This window comes from Erythrolamprus reginae, chromosome 8, assembly GCF_031021105.1.
Source record: "Erythrolamprus reginae isolate rEryReg1 chromosome 8, rEryReg1.hap1, whole genome shotgun sequence".
In the NCBI taxonomy this organism is placed as follows: domain Eukaryota; kingdom Metazoa; phylum Chordata; class Lepidosauria; order Squamata; family Dipsadidae; genus Erythrolamprus; species Erythrolamprus reginae.
The window spans coordinates 12562034-12585019 of NC_091957.1; the positions used below are offsets into that span (position 1 = coordinate 12562034).

The following is a 22986-nucleotide window of genomic DNA, read 5'->3' on the forward strand; positions in this document are numbered from 1 at the left end:
TCAATTTTGTCAATATCTTTTTGTAGGTGAGGTCTCCAGAACTGAACACAGTATTCCAAATGTGGTCTCACCAGCGCTCTATATAAGGGGATCACAATCTCCCTCTTCCTGCTTGTTATACCTCTAGCTATGCAGCCAAGCATCCTACTTGCTTTTCCTACTGCCCGACCACACTGCTCACCCATTTTGAGACTGTCAGAAATCACTACTCCTAAATCCTTCTCTTCTGAAGTTTTTGCTAACACAGAACTGCCAATGCAATACTCAGATTGAGGATTCCTTTTCCCCAAGTGCATTATTTTACATTTGGAAACATTAAACTGCAGCTTCCATTGCTTTGACCATTTATCTAGTAAAGCTAAATCATTTACCATATTACAGACCCCTCCAGGAATATCAACCCTATTGCACACTTTAGAGTCATCGGCAAATAGGCAAACCTTCCCTACCAAACCTTCCCCTATGTCACTCACAAACATATTAAAAAGAATAGGACCCAGAACAGACCCTTGTGGCACACCGCTTGTAACCTGTCTCTGCTCAGAATACTCGCCATTAACAATAACTCTCTGATGTCTACGCTTCAGCCAGCTTGAAATCCACTGAACTATCCAGGGATTAAGTCCAATCTTCACTAATTTATCTATCAGCTCTTTATGTGGAACTGTAGCAAAGGCTTTGCTGAAGTCCAGATAGGCAATATCCACGGCACCACCTTCATCCAACACCTTTGTGACATAGTCAAAGAAATCCATGAGATTAGTCTGACATGATTTGCCTTCAGTAAAGCCATGCTGATTTGGGTCCAATAAGTTTCTCCAGAACCTGTCAGAACCTGCTGGATTTCACCCCCGGTTTACATCAATTGCACTTCATGGTTATCCAAGTGTTTTGATTTGATTTTATCTACATGTTGCATTTCACATTATCCACGTTTCCTTGGAAATGGCCGAGTAGCAGACTGCAGTGCTGTCAACCAGCATGTGACAATTGCCAGCAAAAACTATCGGATTGTCTGTTTTGTTTTGTTTGCTGGCAAGCAAAGCAAAAGATGTGTCTTTGCTGTGTCTGAGCAAAGTCCTGACGCAAAAGCAGTGTCACAACACAAGCATGTAAAAGAGAAGTGATGTTACTGCTGGTGAGGCCTTACTGGAGAAAGCTCTGCTTTAAGGGAATTGTCCATAAATTCCTTTTTTTAATATTTTTCAGGATCAGAATGGAGAAACCCTTCACTTAGGAGAGCTTGGAATAACTGGGAAAGAGTCCTTGCCTTTCTCTGCTAGCTGCCACAAATATCGGCAAACCCCATCATTGCTGGAGGGTTACAATGAATCTCCTCTGGAAGCCAGTGATGTCCACGTCCAGTTATCTCAGCTGGTAAGAAAGAAAGTGACCAAACTGTTTTCCTGGTGACAATCGGTGCTTTATTTTCAGATGCTGTTCTGATTGCCTACATACCCACGTTTCTCCAAAAATAAGATTCGGGTTAGTGTCAGGGATCCAAATAGCGTCCAGATTTTATTTATTGATTTATTTATTTATTAGATTTGTATGCCGCCCCTTTCCATAGACTCGGGGCAGCTCACAACACAATAAAACAATTCATGACAAATCTAATAATTTACAATTTAAAATTTAAAATAGTTAAGAAAACCCCATTTTTAAACAGACACACCTACAAACATACCATACATAAATTATATAGGCCCCGGGGGAGATATCTCAATTCCCCCATGCCTGACGACAAAGGTGGGTTTTGAGGAGTTTACAAAAGGCAAGGAGGGTAGGGGCAGTTCTAATCTCTGGGGGGAGCTGGTTCCAGAGAGCCAGGGCCGCCACAGAGAAGGCTCTTCCCCTGGGGCCCGCCAACCGACATTGTTTAGTTGACGGGACCCGGAGAAGGCCGACTCTGTGGGACCTAATCAGTTGCTGGGATTCGTGCGGCAGAAGGCGGTCTCGAAGATATTCTGGTCCGATGCCATGAAGGGCTTTATAGGTCATAACCAACAGAATTAAATTGGAATCCGAGGCATTGCATTCCTTAGAGTTCCAATTTATTAGCAGAGCCCTGTTGGAATATCTGTGAGAAACCTGAATCTAAAGCTACGAGGGTTCCTCCACCCAGTTTGAAGTTCATTCCATTTCTCGCACACCCACAAGTTCATCACATTGACCAGTCGTCTTCTGCCAATGTGTCTGCTACTCCCATCAGCTTCCGGGCAGGTACTGAACTAAGGATGACCTTGAGGATCTAGAAGGAATTTGTTATGGTTACATCTCTACAACCCTAATACAACAGTCCCTCCCAGGTTCCCAAAGCAAGAATATATTCTAAAGTATAAAGTGTGGCAGGCCAAAGTCTCCATGTCAACGATGGCTTCGACCTGACACTGAGTCTTATACAGTGGTACCTCGGTTTTCGAACGCTTCTCAATTTGAACAAATCGGTATTCGACCAGGATATTCAAGAAACTTTTGCCCTGAAATACGAACAAATATTTGGAACTCAAACACTCGAGAGACCTGAAGACAGAAGCTGGCAAGCTACAGAGAGAGAGAGAGAGCCAGGGACAGAAGCGGGCGAGCAAGAGAACTGAAGACGGAAGCCAGCAAGCTACAGAGAGAGAGAGAGAGAGAGACGGGAACAGAAGCAGGCAAGCTAAAGGGAGAGAAAACTGAGGAGGGGAATTTATTTTAAATTGCTTCAGTTCTCAACCAAATCGGTTCTCGACCACACTTCCAGAACGAATTGTGGTCAAGAAGCGAGGTACCACTTTATTAATTTTTGCTTCAAAAGACACATTAGGGCTTATTTAGAATAGAATTTTAGAATAGAATAGAGCTGGGAATATATATATATATATATATATATATATATATATATATATATATATATATATATATATTTATTTACATTTACATTTACAACAACACAAAGATTGGAACTTCAGCCTGAGGATGGTGAATGTGATTTCGCCGAAACGTCGCATAGACATGCAAAACATTACACAGGGCAAAACCCGAACTCAGAACAAAGCTGGATACCCGTGCTTTGCTACAAAACTATGTGATTGGGCTTGATACATTGATACTTAAGCTTGAATATTTATGTAGAATGTGTAATTCCTTAGCATCACAGTGTATTAATATAAGGCAACTGGCAGTTGGAACAGAGTTCTTTTCAGGTTGGGAAGAAGAGTAGAATGTCTAAACTCCCAGCCCACAGGATGGATGAGTCATGTGCTGGCCACACCTACACCTAGTTTAGCAAAGGCGTAGTTTCAGTGTGTAATAATCAGTAATAATCCAAGAAATACTAATGATTTGGTGGTTACTTAATGTTGTGGTTGGCTCTGGGCCAGCACCTGCTCCGAGGATTGTGGGGGTTGGTGTGGGAGAATCCGCACATTATCAGAGGCCGGTTTTACCGCCAACAGCTTCAGACAGTGAAGCTTCTGTGTCAGGGGAAGATTCTGGGAGTGAAGCAGGATCGGATGAGGAAGTAATTACAGGCAGCCCATTAGTTAATTACCCCATTAGTGAATCATCATCATCGTTAGATTCAGAAGAGAAGGTATTCATAGATGCTCACAGACGCAGGTTTATAACAAGGAAGGAACAACTGCGCAGGTATTATAGAAAGTAAGGGAGAACACATGTGGCTGGGGCAATTAGGCTAATGGGGCTGCTGATAAATTGCCAGCGTTGTTGCCTCTCGACATGGGAGATTATCTGTTTTGTGTGTGAGAGAAGTGTGGTTTGTTTCAGGATTTACAAAGACTTTTGTGAACGGCTTCAGGATTTACAAGGACTTTGTGGAACAATTCACAGTTAAGTTCAGCATGAGGACTCTTGAAGGGGGGTGGCTGTGACGTCTTCACAGGTGCTTTTTATCTGCTTTGCTTTTGTTTTATGTTTTTCACAGCATTCAAGGCTTGTGGTTTGTGGGAGAGCACTTTGGCTGATTAAAGTGCGTTTGGACAATATTTTCCTTTTGATAAACCAACTTTGTTTGTGTTTGAATTTCTACTTTAGACTTAGTTGAACTGTTTTTCACACTCAGGAGCCTTTGGGGAAGCTTCCTGAAGCCCCAGAGTACAAAAAACAGCACAATAGGGAAAACGGAAGTCTGTTTTTCCAAACTTCTGGTTTGCCAGTTAGGTGATTTTTTTGCATTCTGGGGCTTCAGAGAAGCTTCTTTTAATCCTCCAGAGGGTGGAATTGCCTTCCTCAAGGCCAAAAATCAGTTGCCTAGCACGCACATGCCTCAATTGCCCTCCGATATGCCTCCGCGTGCCACCTGGTGATAGAGATATAGGTGATAGAGATGATATAAATATAGATAAAGATGATATATAGATGTATATGTGCACACATAAATCCAAAGTCTCAGCCTCTTTTTCCTTCAATGGGAACAGCGACAGGGCACTTTATAATTCAGAAAGTCCAAAAGTCTGTCTTTCCAGGTTTCAGAGCCCCCAATAAAGCAGGAAGTGTTTTCAAATTGGATCCTTGCATTTCAAAAGTATTTTCAGTAAAGAGCTTCTTCTTTTTTTTAGATCTTTATTTAGAAATAGAGTTGCTGCAGTATTTTTCTTGCAAGTGGGCTAAAACCTGTTTGCACTAATTAAAACTTGTATGGGGGAATTAACACAGTGCTAAAAGTCACGTGAGCCTTTAAGAAGCGGTGTGTAGATCTCAACAGACGAGTTCTATCTTTGTCTTTGAGTGAAAGGCGTTTTTCAGCACAGGATTAGAAAGCCTCAAAAAACGAGCAGAAGCTGAATAAAGGAACATATAATAATAAATACAAATGGGCCCCGAATAGCGGTACAGAAAACTATGTGAACAGATTATGCCACTGGAAAGAGATTGCAAATTCTGCAATCAAAAATGCAAAGTTGCCCCAATCACCAAATTCACCTTTTCTGAGGCTTTGGATTTTTAGCACGCAGAAAGTACAGTATAGATTGTTGTGGTTAGCTCTAGCCCAGCCCCTGCCACAAGGACTGTGGATTTGGGGGAGACATCCACATGCTGCAGGCCTGTTTTGCCCCCCGGTGGAATCTGCTAATGAAGGCTCCTCTGACCAAGAAGACATGAGTGACAGGGAGGAGGAGAGTGTGACAGACAGCTCAGAAGGAGATCAATTATCTAGCTCCTCCTTGGATTCGGAACAAGAGTTAATGATACAGCCATGCATGCGGAGAGCGATGCATGGGCAACAACAACTGATTATTATCAAAGAAAATGAGGCCACCTGTGGTTGGATGGAGCTGTGGCAATTAGTGAGGCTGCTATAAATAGCAGCCTGTGGGTTTGGCCATTGTGGAGGATTATCTAATCGTTGTGTTTCCTGACTGCTTTACTGACTTTGACTTTTTGTGTGCTGATTTTCCCCCGCTTTGAAACTAAACCAGAGCAAAGTGTGTTTCACTTTGTGAAAGAAGGACTGTGAATTGCCTCACAGCTGCAACCTAAGTATCACAGAACTGATAAGGGACTTGTACAAATTACCAGTTTGTTTGGAGACGAGTGTTCTTTGCTATACCAAAAGAAGGCTTGGTTTAAGGGAATTTTCATTATAAAGAACTTTTTAAAAAAAATTTCAAACGTGTGTGTATGTCTGAAATTTGTACCTGTGAATTTTTGGGAGGATTCTACCAGAGAGCCCGACAGAACATAGATGTATACGGTAATTCCTAATGCAGTTACGTTGATGATAACCTGGTTGTTAGCCAGAGTCTCCAAGCCAAGGACATTTATAGGCAATGGATGGAGGGGACAACCAGATGTGCGTTGGCTGATGAATTCCAGACCTGTGTAGCTTCGTCTGTTTGGATTCAGAGCCATTTTTTATGTCCTGTTAGCACTAAACTGCCATTAAGATTGGGAGCCTTGCTTTGCCAGGAGAAAAATAACATAATAAAACCTTTCAGAAAGTAAAATCGCCAGGGATTATTTTTTTTTGCAAGGTGGGGGTGAACTTACTTGGTCTGAGACATTGAGAACGACAACAGTTTTCTTCAATAATTAAAGCCAGTGGATGCCATGATGCTCCTTAGATTAAATAATTGTCTGGATATCCTGCTCTAGTCACCGTAAAATAAAGATTTAGTCCTACCAGGTTCAGCAAAGGAGGAAAGACTGAGCGAGAGAGGAAGTGGAAAGAATAAACAGCTGTGAGGCATCTGAGCTGGGTTGTTTCCTTGCCGATGTTTCATTAGAGTACAGATGTTGTTACCTAGTCTTAGTAGTGAAACATCTGCAGCGAAACAACCAAGTTCAGAGAGCACCAAGGATTTCAAGCCTGAACTACAACTATTTTGAAATTGAAGTAGAATAGAAACAGAATTATTAGAATTAGAATTACAGTAATAGAAATAGAAATAATAACTTGACTGTAAAAGATACAACTTTAGTAATAACAGTCACTCATGCCCTCATCACCTCGAGGCTCAACTACTGTAACGCTCTCTACATGGGGCTACCTTTGAAAAATGTTCGGAAACTTCAGATCGTGCAGAATGCAGCTGCGAGAGCAATCATGGACTTCCCCAAATATGCCCATGTTACACCAACACTTATTGGTTGCCGATCAGTTTCCAGTCACAATTCAAAGTGTTGGTTATGACCTATAAAGCCCTTCATGGCACCGGAACAGATTATCTCAGGGACCGCCTTCTGCTGCACGAATCCCAGCGACCAGTTAGGTCCCACAGAGTGGATCTTCTCCGGGTCCTGTCAACTAAACAATGTCGCTTGGCGGGACCCAGGGGAAGAGCCTTCTCTGTGGCGGCCCCGGCCCTCTGGAACCAACTCCCCCCAGAGATTAGAATTGTCCCCACCCTTCTTGCCTTTCGTAAGCTACTTAAAACACACCTCTGCCGCCAGGCATGGGGGAATTGAGATCCTCTTTCCCCCTAGGCCTTTACAATTTTATGCATGGTATGTATGTATGTATGTTTGGTTTTTATATTAATGGGTTTTTAATCGTTTTTAACATCAGATTACTATTGTACACTGTTTTATTGTTGCTGTTAGCCGCCCCGAGTCTCCGGAGAGGGGCGGCATACAGACAGACAGACAGACAGACAGACAGACAGATAGATAGATAGAGTTGTTAAGCGTGGAACTCATTACCGGACTCCGTAGTGTCATCCCTGAACCCCCAACATTTTACCCTTACACCATGGGTCTCCCAACATTTTACACAGGAGGCCAGCTCACTGTCCCTCGGACTGTTTGAGGGCCAGACTATAAAAAAAACTATGAACAAATCCCTATGCACACTGCACATCATAGTTCCCTCTAAGCTGAGCAGTGAGCAATCGCTCACTTAAAAATCATCATCAACTCAGAGTTTTCCAAACCTGCCCAGAAGCCGAGAGGGAAAGAGTGAGAGGGAAGGAGAGAGAGAGGAAGTGAGGAAGAGAGAGAAACAGATAGAAAAAAGAGAGGAAGGAAAAGAAAAAGAAAAAGAATGGGAGTAAGGAAGAGAGAAAGAAAATCAAAATCTAGTTTGAAACTAGCTCAACTATTTAAGTGGCATTTTGATATTGATAGAGTTGCCCTATTATGAGCTCACTGTTATAGACACACAGTACAGTATTTTATTTTGAAATTCTCTGAGGCAAAACAGGGTGGGTTTTTTATTTGTTTGTTTGTTTGTTTGTTTGTTTGTTTATTTATTTATTTATTTATTTATTATTTCTGTGCCGCCCAGTCCCGAAGGGACTGCTGCTCAGACACTATACTTTTCCGCCCCCCCCCCCCAAAAAAAACCTGCTGCACATACCTTATTTTAAATTAAAAAAACAAAATGGGAATGTGCTGTTTAGGGGGGGGGGATAAGAAGTCTGAATGTTGGGCCTGACACTGAAATTCATATATGTTTATGTTTTGTTTTTAATTTTCTTTTGTTAACATCTGATTGGCTATACAAGGTTTTCTTGGCTTATACAAAAATGTATAAAGAAAGAAGTAAGCACTTTGGCATAATGGTTAATAAGTTAGAAATATAATTGGTGTTGCACTTTTTGAAGGAACATTAAGGAGGGAATTTAATTAAAAGAAAATGAATGTAACTGGATGACAAAATTGATGATTAAAAATTAGATGGTACACTGTGTTGTTTGAATCTTTGTTAAGAGAAAAATTTTAAAATAATTACCCCCCCAAACAGTCCTTCCTTCCTCTATCCCTCCATTCATTTCATTCTTCCTTCCTTTCTTCCTTGTTCTCTCCATTTCTCCTTCCTTCCTTCCTTCCTTCCTTCCTTTCTTCCTCTCCACTTCTCTTTCCCTCCCTCTCCCTCTCTTTCCCTTTTCTTTCTTTTTCTCTCTCTTTTCCCTTTCTCTCACAGACTAGAACAGTGATGTCCAACCTATGGCACGGGTCCCACAGATGGCATGTGGAGCCATATCACCTGATTTTTGGCTCGCACAGAGGCTCTGGGAGGGCGTTTTTGGCTTCCAGAGAGCCTGGGTGGGGGGTTACACTCCCCCAGATCCAGGAAAGCCTTTGGAGCCTGGGGAGGGCAAAACACAAGCCTACTGGGCCCATCAGAAGTTGGGAAACAGGCAGGGGGCGGGGGGAGCTATTTTCGCTCCCCCAGGCATTGAATTAAGGGTGTGGGCACTCGCGCAGGTGTGATAGCGTGTGCGTAAGCTCTTTCAGCACCCGAGGAAAAATAAGTTTGCCATCACTGGACTAGATCAATATTTTTCAAAGGGGAATTCTGGGCATCAAAATCCACCCATTGTAATGTTACAAAGTAGACTATAATGATATCTTATTATTTTATTTATTTATTTATTTTGTCCAATACACAACGAGGGTTTTAGTAGGTGTATATCTATATACACATAGTAAAATACATGATGAAGGTTATAGAGGAGATACTCATAGTAAAATATATCTATGAAAGAATAGAAAAGAAGATATAGGAATAGAACATATCAATGAAAGAATAGAAGAGATATAGGAATAGAAGAAAGGTATAGGAGATACAGGAGAGCAATAGGACAGGGGACGGAAGGCACTCTAGTGCACTTGTACTCGCCCCTTACAGACCTCTTAGGAATCTGGATAGGTCAACGTAGATAATCTAAGGGTAAAGTGTTGGGGGTTTGGGGATGACACTATGGAGTCCGGTAATGAGTTCCACGCTTCGACAATTCGGTTACTGAAGTCATATTTTTTACAGTCAAGTTTGGAGCGGTTAATATTAAGTTTAAATCTGTTGTGTGCTCGTGTGTTGTTGTGGTTGAAGCTGAAGTAGTCGCCGACAGGCAGGACGTTGCAGCATATGATCTTGTGGGTAATACTTAGATCTTGTTTAAGGCGTCTTAGTTCTAAACTTTCTAGGCCCAGGATTGAAAGTCTTCCCTTTCTGAGATTCTATGATTCATTGTATGCTGGATTTTTAGGAAACCTGGGGCTCTTTTGAACAGAAGACAAACCGGGAAGCATCTTTGACTCAAGTTAATTGGCGGGTAAACATAACACACATAAATATAAGCTCACTTGCTTATGTTTAATTCCTGGGTTTGAAAAATGTATGTTATAAAACTCTTTTTTTTACCATTCACCTATTTTAGGGTGGATGGTAAAAACAGCATCCTTACTTTTAGCAAAATGAGAAAGGGTAGAAAAGAAATAAAAGAATGCAGCATGAAAAAAGAATTACAACTTTGTCTTAAAATCTCTGAAGGACAACCAACAGGTCGTTTTTAGAGGATTTTTCTAACACCAAGGGGCCATGATCCCGTTTTATTAAATTTTGCAATTATTTATACCAGTATGTAGCTAAAGCTTTTTATAGCTTAGACATTAGTTGTGATATTTTAATGGGGGTTGGTTGTTGGGGTTTTTTTTTCTTTTGGCTTTACATTTTCAACACTTACATCATGCCAATTAATTTTAGCAGTTTAAAACCATAAGCTGCAAAATCTAAGCCTCCAGAGGAGTTTGAAAAATGAGTTAGGTAAGATGCAGAGCCCTGCACACCAAGACAACTAGACACAAGAACAGTTTTTTCCTGAACGCTATCACTCTACTAAACAAATAATTCCCTCAACACTGTCAGACTTTCTTCTAAATCTGCACTTCTATTCTACTAGTTTTTCTCATCATTTCTATCATCCTTTTCCTCCCACTTAACATGTTGCTTATATCCTAAGATTTTTATTAATATTGATTGTTTCTTCATTGCTTATTATTTGACTCCTATGACAATCATTAAGTGTTGTACTACATGATTCTTGACAAATGCATCTTTTTCTTTTATGTACGCTGAGAGCATATGCACTGTTCTGTCGGGCTCTCTGGTAGAATCCTCCCAAAAATTCACAGGTACAAATTTCAGACACACACACGTTTGAAAAGTCAAAACAATGTTCTTTATAATGAAAATTCACTTAAACCAAGCCCTCTTTTGGGATAGCCAAGAGCACTCGTCTCCAAACAAACTGGTAATTTGTACAAGTCCCTTATCAGTTCTGTGATACTTAGCTTGCAGCTGTGAGGTAATTCACAGTCCTTCTTCTTTCACAAAGTGAAACACTCTTTGCTCTGGTTTAGTTTCAAAGCGGGGAAAAATCAGCACACAAAATGTCAAAGTCAGTAAAGCAGTCACGAAACACAACGATCAGATAATCCGCCACAATGGCCAAACCCACAGGCTGCTATTTATAGCAGCCTCACTAATGACCACAGCCCCACCCAACCACAGGTGGCCTCATTTTTTTTGATAATAATCTCTCAGTTGTTGCTGTCTATGCATCGCTCTCCGCATGCATGGCTGTATCATTAACTCTTGTTCTGAATCCAAGGAGGAGCTAGATAATTGATCTCATTCTGAGCTGTCTGCCCCACTCTCCTCCTCCCTGTCACTCATGTCTTCTTGGTCAGAGGAGCCTTCATCAGCAGATTCCACTGGGGGCAAAACAGGCCTGTAGCATGTGGATGTCTCCCCCACGTCCACAGTCCTTGGGGCAGGAGCTGGGCCAGAGCTAACCACAACATGCACCGACAAATTACTTGTGTGTCCAATCACACTTGGCCAATAAAATTCTATTCTATTCTATTCTACTCTACTCTACTCTACTCTACTCTACTCTGTTCTGTTCTATTCTATTCTATTCTATTCTATTCAACTAGCCAAACAAGACAGCAGAAACTTAATAACGGGACCTGAAAAACACTTTTAAAACCCTCAAACATACTGAAAGTAGAGCAGTGCTCTATAGCGTCATTTTGAGGGTAGGAGTTGAAGCAGTTTGTGTCCAGGATGTGAAGCGTCTGTAAATATTTTCACAGCCCTCTTTTTGAGTCCTGCAGTATACAGGTCCTCAATGGAAGGCAGGTTGGCAGCAATTTGGTTTCTGTTTTTTTCCCCCTAAAATGGGTACTTTCTGGTTGACCCTGGGTTGTGTGAATACAGTCATGAAACGGTAAGCCAAGCCATTACGTTAAACCTGATATCGCTTACGGAGGAATCACAAAATATCAAAACTAGGTCAGCTAAAAATTTATTGGCTGCGTCTACAGGTTCTTATCATGGGTGCTGTTCACCTTGATTAAATGAAGGTTTTTTTCTGTCGTTTAATGTCTTGAACCTGCAATCTATTTGGCCTTAATTTGTTATGCAAAGCCAGGGAATTGGATTAATTAAGAAACCAGGCTATTGTGAGCTCTGGGAACATAACCTATTTTGCTTTAGGATTTTAAACCATAGTGTGAACCAATCTGGGTTTTTCTTCCCCTCTGGAACAGCATTTTTGCTCTGATCCCCAACTCTAAAATTGTTAACTTTGCTTTAGTCTCAGTATCTCTCTTTCTCTCTTTTCTCTCTCTCATTCTCTTTACCATTCTCTTTATCTCTTATCCTGTTTCTCTCTCTTTCTCTTTCTGTTCTCTTTCTCTCGCTCTCATTCATTCTTTCATTCTCTCTCTATCGTTCTCTCACTTTCTCTCTTTCTCTATCATTCTCTCGTTCTCATTCTCTTTCTCTCTTTCCCTTTCTCTCTCATTCTCTTTCTTTCTATTTTTTCTCTCTCTCTCATTCTTTCTCTCTCTTTCTCTTTATCATTCTCTTTTTCTCTCATTCTTTCTCTCTCATTCTCTTTGTCTTTCTCATTCTCTCTCTCTCATTCTCTTTGTCTTTCTCATTCTCTTTCTCTCATTCTCTTTTCTCTCTCTCTCATTCTCTTTATCATTCTCTTTTTCTCTCATTCTTTCTCTCTCATTCTCTTTGTCTTTCTCATTCTCTTTCTCTCATTCTCTTTTCTCCCTCTCTCTTTCTCTTTATCATTCTCTTTTTCTCTCATTCTTTCTCTCTCTCATTCTCTTTGTCTTTCTCATTCTCATTCTCTTTCTCTCATTCTCTTTTCTCTCTCTCACATTCTCTTTCTCTCTCACAAGTCAAGGACCACCACATGGTAACTCTTGCTGGGTTTGCCACTTTCACAGACCAAAGTTACGGGTTCTCCCTTCCCAAACTTTAATTTCACAAGCCAGGCTTTGCAACGGGTGGGGTGAGGGCAGCTATGTGCCACCTGAAACCTGCCTGGGAGTTTCCTCCCCAGCCTTTAATTTTCTTTTAAATTTAGATTTCTTCTTTCACCTTCTCGACCCAATGGGCCGGAGGTGTAGGATTATAAGCGTGGGAGGACTAAATTTAGAGACCTGGTCTCGTTCCACTGAGTCTTCCTGCTGATTATAATAGTCTCTTGGGTCATTTGAAAAACATTTAATTCCTGCCTCTTTAAAGTCTCCCGGACTTACTTGACAAGGTGATTCTTTGTCCGGAAAAAGAATGGATGTGGTGATTCACTTCTCCTTGGTGGCTGGGAGCGAAATGCAGATTTTAAAAAGATTAACAGAATGGAATAACAGAGGTGGAAGGGACCTTGGAGGTCTTCTAGTCAAACCCCCTGTTTAGGCAGGAAATCCTATTATCATTTCAGGCAAATAGTTGTCCAATTTTGTATCCTTATGATTTATATTAATATCGATGGTTTCCTGATTGCTTGTTTATGACAATCATTAAGTGTTGTACTTCATAATTCTTGACAAATGTATCTTTTCTTTTATGTACACTGAGAGCATAAGCACCAGTAACAAATTCCTTGTGTGTCCAATCACACTTGGCAAGAAAGAAAGAAAGAAAGAAAGAAAGAAAGAAAGAAAGAAAGAAAGAAAGAAAAGGAGGGAGGGAGGAAGGAAGGAAGGAAAGGAAAGGAAGGAAAGGAAGAAAGAAAGAAAAAAAGAAGGGAGGGAGGGGGGAGGGGGGAGGAAGGAAGGAAGGAAAGGAAGGAAAGAAAGAAAGAAAGAAAGAAAGAAAGAAAAAAAAGGAGGGAGGGAGGAAGGAAGGAAAGGAAAGGAAGGAAAGGAAGGAAGAAAGAAAAAAAGAAGGGAGGGAGGGGGAGGGAGGGAGGAAGGAAGGAAGGGAAGGAAAGAAAGAAAGAAAGAAAGAAAGAAAGAAAGAAAGAAAGAAAGAAAGAAAGAAAGAAAGAAAGAAAGAAAGAATATCTTATTTAAAACTTCCAGTGTTGGAGCATTTACAATTTCTGATAGCAAGTTGTTCCACTGATTAAATTGTTGCAACATGTCATGAAATTTCCTCTTAGTTCTAAGCTGCTTCTCTCCTTGATTAGTTTCTACCCATTGCTTCTTGTTCTACCCTCGTGTGCTTTGGAGAATAGCTTGACTCCCCCTTCTTTTAGGCATCCCTGAGATATTGGAAGACTGCTATCATGTTTCCCTTAGTCCCTTCTTTTCATTAAACTAGACATACCCAGTTCCTGCAACCATTCTTCATATTTCAGCCTCCAGGCCCCTAAACATTGCTCTTCTCTGCACTCTTTCTAGAGTCTCAACATCGTTTTTAATAGTGTGGTGACCAAAACTGGATGTAGGATTCCATGTAAGGTCTTACTAAGGCTTTATAGAGTGGTATTAGCACTCCTAGAATGTATCCCTCTGTTAATGCAACTCAGGACTGCAATGCCTCTAGGCCCAACCCAGGACCATTTAAAATTCCAGCTAAAAAAACATTTGACACATACAGAATATAGTTGTCGGCTATAAATAAAATTAACTGCCTTGAAATGGTCCTGGGTTGGGCCTAGAGGCAAAAAGGAGCTGTGACGTTCCTTCAATATACCAGGGTGATCCGACATTAAAAAAAACCATATAGCCCCTCCCTGGTACAGAGCTGGAAGGGATCTGATCTGATAGCTCAACTGCTAATTAGTAAGGAAGGGTGTGGCTAGCTGATGAGGCCAGAACAAGGCCGAAATGGGACCATCCTAGTCTCCCTTAATTTTAAAATTCCAGCTAAAAAAACATTTGTATATGTATGTATATATTATATATATGTATATATTATATTTTTCAACCTAAATTGGCTCTCGAATGACCTTCAAACCATTACTTATTGTCCAAAATAGAATGGGAACAGTGTGGGAAGGTACCTTGGAGGTCTTCTAGTCCAACCCCTTGCTTAGGCAGGAAACCCTATAGTACCACTTCAGACAAACGGTTATCCATTCACTTATTTAAAACTTCCAGTGTTGCAGCATTCACAACTTCTGGCTGTTTCACTGTTTAAATAGAGCGCAAGTGGCAAAGTGGTTAGAGTGCAGCACTGCAGGCTACTTCAACTAATTGCTAGTTGTAGTTCAGCAGTTCAAATCTCACCACCGGCTCTAGGTTGACTCAGCCTTCCATCCCTCCGAGGTGGGTCAAATGAGGACCCAGATTGTTTGGGGCAAAAGGCTGACTCTAAACCGCTTAGAGAGGGCTGTAAAAGTACTATGACGAGATATATAAATCTAAGTGCTATTCCTTCCTTCCTTTCTTCCTTCCTTCCTCCCTCCCTCCCTCCCTCCCTCCTTCCTTCCTTCCTTCCCGGTGATTAGAATGCAAGATTGCAGGCTAACTCTGCCCACTGCCATCAGTTTGATCCTGATTGGCTCAAGGTCAACTCAGCCTTCCATCCTTCCGAGGTGGGTCAAATGAGGACCCAGATTGTTGGGGGCAAGAGGCTGATTTCTGTAAACTGCTTAGAGAGGAGCTGTAAAAGGCTATGAAGCGGTTTATAAGTCTAAATGCTATTGCTGATGCTATTGTTGTGTCAGGAAATGTCTCCTTTGTTCTAGGTTGCTTCTCTCCTTGAATAGTTTCCACCCATTGCTACTCGTCCTACCTTCTGAAAGCTTTGGAGAATAGTTTGATTCCCTCTTCTTTGTAACAGCCCCTGAGATATCGGAAAAACCTGAGATATTGGAAAAATGGTTATCCAACATCCCCTTTAAAGAGCCTCGGTACCCATATTGCATGGGCACAATGACACAGATAGAAACAGAAATAAAAAGATCACAAAAGATACACAAAAGCTAGTAAAACAAAGGATATAAATATGTACATATTCATGGTTTGAATAGAGATTTTGCGATTGTATGAATTAATACAAATATTACTGTAATTCATATATATATTATTATAGGAATTAATGAAACATCCGATGTAGCAATGCGGAAATACTGAATGTTTGCTGATATTATAATTTTTTTGGTACTTTTTTATTTATTATTTTTGTTGTTGTTTGCTTTTCTGTTGTTTTTTTTAAATTGAAAACTAATAAAACTTTTTCTTTAAAAAAACCAATGTTGTCTGGTGGGTCCCAGGGGGAGAGCCTTCTCTGTGGCGGCCCCGGCCCTCTGGAATCAACTCCCTCCAGAGATTAGGCTTCCTCCACATGAAGAGTCTGTGGAGAGGGGCGGCATACAAATCTAATTAATAATGATAATGATGATAATAATAATAATAATAATAATAATAATTTTAAAAAATGACTTCACTTTCTGAATAGTAAGACTTATATGTCACTGTGTGTGTGAGAGAGAGGGGGGGGGGAAGAGAATTTTAGAGGTGCTTAGACAAAAAAAGATTGGGAACCACAGGTCTAAATGCTACACGCTAAACGTTCCAGGGATGGAGCGCGGCGCAACTTCTGGTGGCGAGGCGTTTCACCGGTTCCTTCTTGCCACACCATCAAGAAGTCCTCCTTTTAATCTGGCATATTCCCTAAGGAAGCCGGAGTTGTCCTCCAAATCAACCCCCATAAAAAAAAGAGGGGGGCAGGATTTAGAGAGCTCTTAGTTCTCGCTTCTTCTACCCAGCGCACCAGGCAGCTCCGCTCCGGCTCAGACGGACCCTCGCGGCTTGCCGGGGCGGGGCGCGCCGCCTCCTCCACCCCGGCTGCTCCCGGGCGCTGGGAGCGGAGGAAGGGGACGGAGGAGGAGGATGAGCCGAGCCGGGTGAGTGAAGGCGGCGGGGCTTCGGGAGCCGCCGAGCGGGAAGGAGGCAGCTCCGCGCAGCCTGGCGCCGGCAACCCGGGGCTCCTCTTCTGCAAGCGGGCGCCCGCGGGGGGACGTCGCCTGAACCGGCAAGTTGGAGAAAAGTTTGTGTGTGTGTGTGTAGTGGTGTTTGTGTGTTGTATCTTGATCCGCGGAAGCAGCTCCCGGGGTAGCTTCCCATCCACAAGCCACGATGCCCAAAGCCCAGCAGTGGCATGTCGGCTTAAAAGGAGCAGCGTGGAAGCCGAGTGAGGGGTCCGGGGCTGGCTGGGGGAGAGGCGGAGGGGTGGGGATGGGGGTGCGGACGAGGCTTTCTCCCCCCTTCCCTGCTTGTGGGCTCAAGAAACAACCCCCCCCCCCTGGGATTTTTGCCGCGGGCGCCTTCACAAGAACTGTTTCCCAGCCGATCCCCGACACCATCATCCCACAAGGCAGCTTCTTCAACTAACCCGGGGTTGTTTGTTTGTTCGTTCGTTCGTTCATTCATTCATTGATTATTTATTTTATTTTTATTTATTTATTTTGTCCAATGCACAATAATACACAATGAAGGTTATAGAGGTTATACTCGAGTAAAATATATTAGAGAAAGAATAGAATTGAAAATTTAGGAATAGAATATATCAATTAGAGCAGTGTTTCCCAACCTTGGCAACTTGAATATATTTGGAAGTTGAAGTCCAGATATATTCAAGTTGCCAAGGTTGGGAAACACTGAATTAGAGAATAGAAGGATATTATGAGAGTAGTATAAGAAGAATAGAAGAATAGTAGATACGATATATGAGATATAGGAGAGACAATAGGACAGGGGACGGGAGGTGCGGTAGTGCACTTATGCACGCCCCTTACTAACCTCTTAGGAATCTAAGGGTAAAATGTTGGGGGTTAGGGGAAGATTGATTGATTGTTAGAGCCGAAAGGGACCATGCAGGTCATCAAGTCCTATAGCACCCCAGCCAAATGGCAGTCCAATCTCGTCTTGAAAGTGTCCAGAGTTGGGGAATTCCCAACCTCCACTGGCAGGACTGTTCCACTGGTTGATCGCTCTGATCATCAGGAAGTTCTTCCTTATTTCCAGGTTGAATCTCTCCTTGGTCAGCTTCCAGCTGTTGTTCCTCATCCGATTCTCTGGTGCCCTGGAGAATAGAGTGACAGTTTGAGTCTCACCCGCTCAAGGTTGGCTCAGCCTTCCATCCTCCTGAGGCGGGTCAAACGAGGACCCAGGTTGTTGGGGGCAAAAGGCTGACTCTGTAAACCGCTTAGAGAGGACTGTAAAGCACTTTGAAACACTAAGTGCTATTGTTATGTCTGTCTGTCTGTCCATCTACCTACCTACCTACTTATCATCAGTATATTCATCTATCTATCATCCATCCATCCGTGTAAAGGGTGAGGGGATTGAACATCATTCAATGGAAGAGATATGAGACTCGGGGTGTGCTTGGACAAGGCTTCAAAACCATAATTTCTGCCCAATAAAATTCATTTCTCTGCTGGATGTTAATTGCCAGGACTCCAGTGAGCAAAACTCATATGCTTAAATGATAAATGGACTGTGTTATCTAGGAATGCTGATTAGGCCAAATTGAGTGCCTTTCCTGGAGATTGTTGACATTTAGATCTAAAGAAAAAATACTCCCTTCTTCTTGGCCATTTAAAATCCGCTTTTTGTTACGTGTACAGTGGTACCTCGAGATACGAGTTTAATTCGTTCCGGACCTGGGCTCTTAAGTCGAGCAGCTCTTATCTCGAACGACTTTTCCCCATAGGAATTAATGTAAATAATTTTAATTGGTTCCAGCCCTCAAAAAACTCACAAAGTTAGTCTAAATTATGCAGAAAGACATGTTTTTAATGAAGAAATGTACATGTACATATAAATGAATAATGAAGTTTCTTTCACTTAACTTGTAAACTTACTTAAACTTTTAAATTTACATATGTTCAACTTCTCTGCCACCCAATCCTGTAGGACAGAGGTCCCCAACCCTTTTTGCACCAGGGACCAGCTTTAAGCGATCAAGAGAGGAATGGGTGAATGAATGGACGGAGGGTGGGAAGGAAGGAAGGAAAGAGGGAAGGGACAGGAACAGAGGAAGGAAGCAAGGAAACTTATGAAAGGGGAGAGTAAGAGAGGAATGAGTGAAGGGAGGGAGGGAGGGAAGAAGGTGGGAAGGAGAAAGAAAAGAAGAAATAGAGGAAGGGAAGGTAAAAGAGAGAAAGAAAAAGAGCAAGAAAGAAAGAAAGAAAGAAAGAAAGAAAGAAAGAAAGGGGGAAGGGACAGGAACAGAGGAAGGAAGCAAGGAAACTTATGAAAGGGGAGAGTAAGAGAGGAATGAGTGAAGGGAGGGAGGGAGGGAAGAAGGTGGGAAGGAGAAAGAAAAGAAGAAATAGAGGAAGGGAAGGTAAAAGAGAGAAAGAAAAAGAGCAAGAAAGAAAGCTGCAAGCACCCCCCGAACCCCCCAGGCCGGCTGCAACCTTTTAAAACACGCGCGCCGCTTCGCAGCTGTCTCCTGAAGCCGAACGCGGAAGTTAGCGTTTGGCTTCAGGAGACAGCTCCTTGGCGCTTGTATCTCGAATTTGGGCTTGTAAGTAGAACAAAAATATCTCTCCCCTCCCAGCTCTTATCTCGAGTTGCTCTTAAGTAGAGCAGCTCTTATGTCGGGGTTCCACTGTACTTATAAAGCGTTTGATTTATTCATAAAATAAAGGATTTTTGAATAGGGGGGGGGTTCAATCTGAGGGTCGGGCACAGAACAACTTCCAGCTCTTTTCTGAGTCTACGTTTAAAAGCACAGAAATAACTGCTGAAAATTTGTTTTATTTATTTATTATTTATTTGTCAAACAATCATAGGGTGATAATTTGTACATATAAAACATTAGATAAGTAATGATGAAAAGTAGACAATAGGACAGGGACAGTAGGCACAGTGGTGCGCTTATGCACGCCCCTTACTGACCTCTTAGAAAGGGGGAGAGGTCAATTGTAGATAGTCTAAGGTGAAAGGTTTTGGGGTTAGGAGTAGAAACCACAGAATCAGGTAGTGCATTCCAGGCGTTGATTACTCTGTTTCTGAAGTTGTATTTTTTGCAGTCAAGTTTGGAGCGGTTGACATTTAGTTTAAATCGATTTCGTGCTCATGTGTTGTTGCGGTTGAAGGCGAAGTAGTCGTTAACAGGTAGGACATTTTGGTGTATGATTTTATGAACTGTCATTAAGTCGGAATGGAGACGTCGGAATTGTAGAAACATAGAAACATAGAAGTCTGACGGCAGAAAAAGACCTCCTGGTCCATCTAGTCTGCCCTTATACTATTTTCTGTATTTTATCTTAGGATGGATATATGTTTATCCCAGGCATGTTTAAATTCAGTTACTGTGGATTTATCTACCACGTCTGCTGGAAGTTTGTTCCAAGGATCTACTACTCTTTCAGTAAAATAATATGTTGCTTTTGATCTTTCCCCCAACTAACTTCAGATTGTGTCCCCTTGTTCTTGTGTTCACTTTCCTATTTCCGATTTTATGAACTACACTGTATAATTAAGTCGGAACGGAGACGTCGGAATTCTAAGTTGTCTAAACCAAGAATTTCAAGTCTGGCGGATTAAGGTATTTTGTTATGAGAAGAGGAATGAAGGACTCTTCTTGTGAAATATTTCTGGACTCTCTCAATAGTGTTGATGTCAGATAGGCAATGTGGGTTCCATACATCAGAGACGAGGTTTGTAATATGGCTAATTTGGGCACACAATATAGAATAGAATAGAATAGAATAGAATAGAATTTTTATTGGCCAAGTGTGACTGGACACACAAGGAATTTGTCTTGGTGCATATGCTCTCAGCGTACATAAAATAAAATATACATTTGTCAAGAATCATGTGTACAACACTTAATGATTGTCATAGGGGTCAAATAAGCAATGAAGAAGCAATATTAATAAAAATCTTAGGATATAAGCAACAAGTTACAGTCATACAGTCAACATGGGAGGAAATGGGTGATAGGAATGATGAGAAAAACTAGTAGAATAGAAGTGCAGATTTAGTAGAAAGTCTGACAGTGTTGAGGGAATTATTCATTTAGTAGAGTGATGGCATTTGGAAAAAAACTGTTCTTGTGTCTAGTTGTCTTGGTGTGCAGTGCTCGGTAGCGATGTTTTGAGGGTAGGAGTTGAAACAATTTGTGTCCAGGATGTGAGGGGTCAGTAAATATTTTCCCCGCCCTCTTTTTGATTCGTGCAGTATACAGGTCCTCAATGGAAGGCAGGTTGGCAGCCATTGTTTTTTCTGCAGTCCTGATTCTCTTCTGAAGTCTGTGTCGGTCCTGTTGGGTTGCAGCACCAAACCAGACAGTGATAGAGGTGCAGATGACAGACTCAATGATTCCTCTGTAGAACTCTATCAGCAGCTCCTTGGGCAGTTTGAGCTTCCTGAGCTGGCGCAGAAAGAACATTCTTTGTTGTGCTTTTTTGATGATGTTTTTGATGTTAGGTGACCATTTTAGGTCTTGAGATATGATAGAAATAATTTCGGCGAGCAAACCTGGCTGGAACGTACTGTCCTTTTCTGGCTCTACAAAGCCAGGCAGCTTTTAAAATCACAGCCAATAATTTTAGACTCTTATTTCTAAATACAACTTTGGAAAGATGGACACCCCTTCCCCCGCCGCCCCCCTCCCCTTAGCCCAGCCTTTCCGTGTCTTTGAGCAGCATAAGGCAGAAAGCTAAGTTTACACTATTGTGGAGGCAACAAACTAGAAGGTTTGTTTTGAAGTGGGGGTGTGGGTTTGCAGGGGGAGGCACTTTACTGTCAGAAACTGTATTTATAACCAGCAGGTGATATCTTTGTGAAACTCTTTATTGAAGGCCAACAGTTTAACTCTCTCTAGTGTGGAGTTTAACAGAAACAGCTGAAAGAAACTCGGGAACAGAAACTGGAAACATTTAACAGATCCAGAGTTGGAAGGGACTTTTCAAGTCATCTAGTCCAGTGTTTCCCAACCTTGGCAACTTGAAGATATCTGGACTTCAACTCCCAGAATTCCCCAGCCAGCATTCGCTGGCTGGGGAATTCTGGGAGTTGAAATCCAAATACAGTGATACCTCATCTTACAAACGACTCATCATACAAACTTTTCGAGATACAAAGCCAGGGTTTAAGATTTTTTTGCCTCATCTTACAAACTATTTTCACCTTACAAACCCACTGCCGCCGCTGGGAAACCGCACCTCCGGACTTCCGTATTTTTGTGATGCTGCAGGGGAATCCCAGCAGTGCAAAAACGGGCGCTTCGCTGGCAACGGAAGTCCGGAGGTGGGGTTTCCCAGCGAGGGGAGCCTCAAGGGAACCCCAGCAGCGCAAAAACACAGAGGTCCGGAGGTGGCGTTTCAAGGATTTTGGTGTTTTTGGGATGCTGCGATTTCACTGAAGATCCCTTTGCTGGGAAACCCCACCTCCGGACTTCCGTTGCCAGTGAAGCACTCGTTTTTGCGATGCTGGGATTCCCTGCAGCATCGCAAAAACACAGAAGTCAAGAGGTGGGGTTTCCCATGGAGGGGAGCCTCATGGGGAATCCCAGCAGCGCAAAAACAGGCGCTTCAGCTGGCAAAAGGGGTGAATTTTGGGCTTGTACACATTAATCGCTTTTCCATTGATTCCTATGGGAAACATTGTTTCGTCTTACAAACTTTTCACCTTAAGAACCTCGTCCTGGAACCAATTAAGTTTGTAAGACAAGGTATCACTGTATCTTCAAGTTGCCAAGGTTGGGAGACACTGATCTAGTCCAACCCCCTAACCAAGCAGGAGATCCTACATCTGCCTCTACTTAGGATCGAACTCACAACCTCCTGATTGTGAGGCAAGAGCTCCACCTCTAGGCCACAGCAGCTGTTTCAGGGCTCTGAAACCACACTGTTCTGTCCCAGTGCCAAGCCCTCCAAATTAAAATACACACCACCGGATTTAGTTTTCCTACTAACAAAAGTCTTAGCAGTTTTGAGTCTTTTGTAAAAGAAAGTAAAATCTAAGAAAGGATTCACCACGATGATTATAATGTCTTATATACTATATTTTAATCTTATAATTTTTAATCGTATTACCGAGGTCGTGAGTTGTAAAACAGGAAATTGCTAGACAACCACTTTTCTTGGTATTATATATACAGTACATCATGATTTGGTTGAAGGATTAATAAGATTACCGTATTTTTCGGAGTATAAGACGCACCTTAGTTTTGGGGGAGGAACAATAATCTGCTTACCAAGTATCTGGCATTGGACCAGATTACCTTCGGAACCGCCTGCTACCGCACGAATCCCAGCGACCGATAAGGTCCCACAGAGTTGGCCTTCTCTGGGTCCTGTTGACTAAACAATGTCGTTTGGCGGGCCCCAGGGGAAGAGCCTTCTCTGTGGCGGCCCCGGCCCTCTGGAAACAACTCCCCCCGGAGATTAGAATTGCCGCCACCCTCCCTGTCTTTCGTAAACAACTCAAGACTCATTTATACTGCCAGGCATGGGGGAGTTGAGATATCCCTTCCCCCTAGGCCATTACAAGTTATGCATGGTATGTTTGTGTGTATGTTTGGTTTTTATAAATAAGGGGTTT

The 22986-nt window shown here is 42.1% G+C and overlaps 1 protein-coding gene across 1 annotated transcript in view; it reads left to right on the forward strand.

Moving 5' to 3' along the window:
• GPSM1 (G protein signaling modulator 1) overlaps window positions 1-22986 on the forward strand; it is an 82781-nt gene that overhangs the window by 51263 nt on the left and 8532 nt on the right. Inside the window, exon 11 of the mRNA XM_070758881.1 lies at window positions 1210-1377. Coding sequence (XP_070614982.1) covers window positions 1210-1377 — 168 coding nt within the window. The remainder of the gene's footprint in view (window positions 1-1209; window positions 1378-22986) is intronic.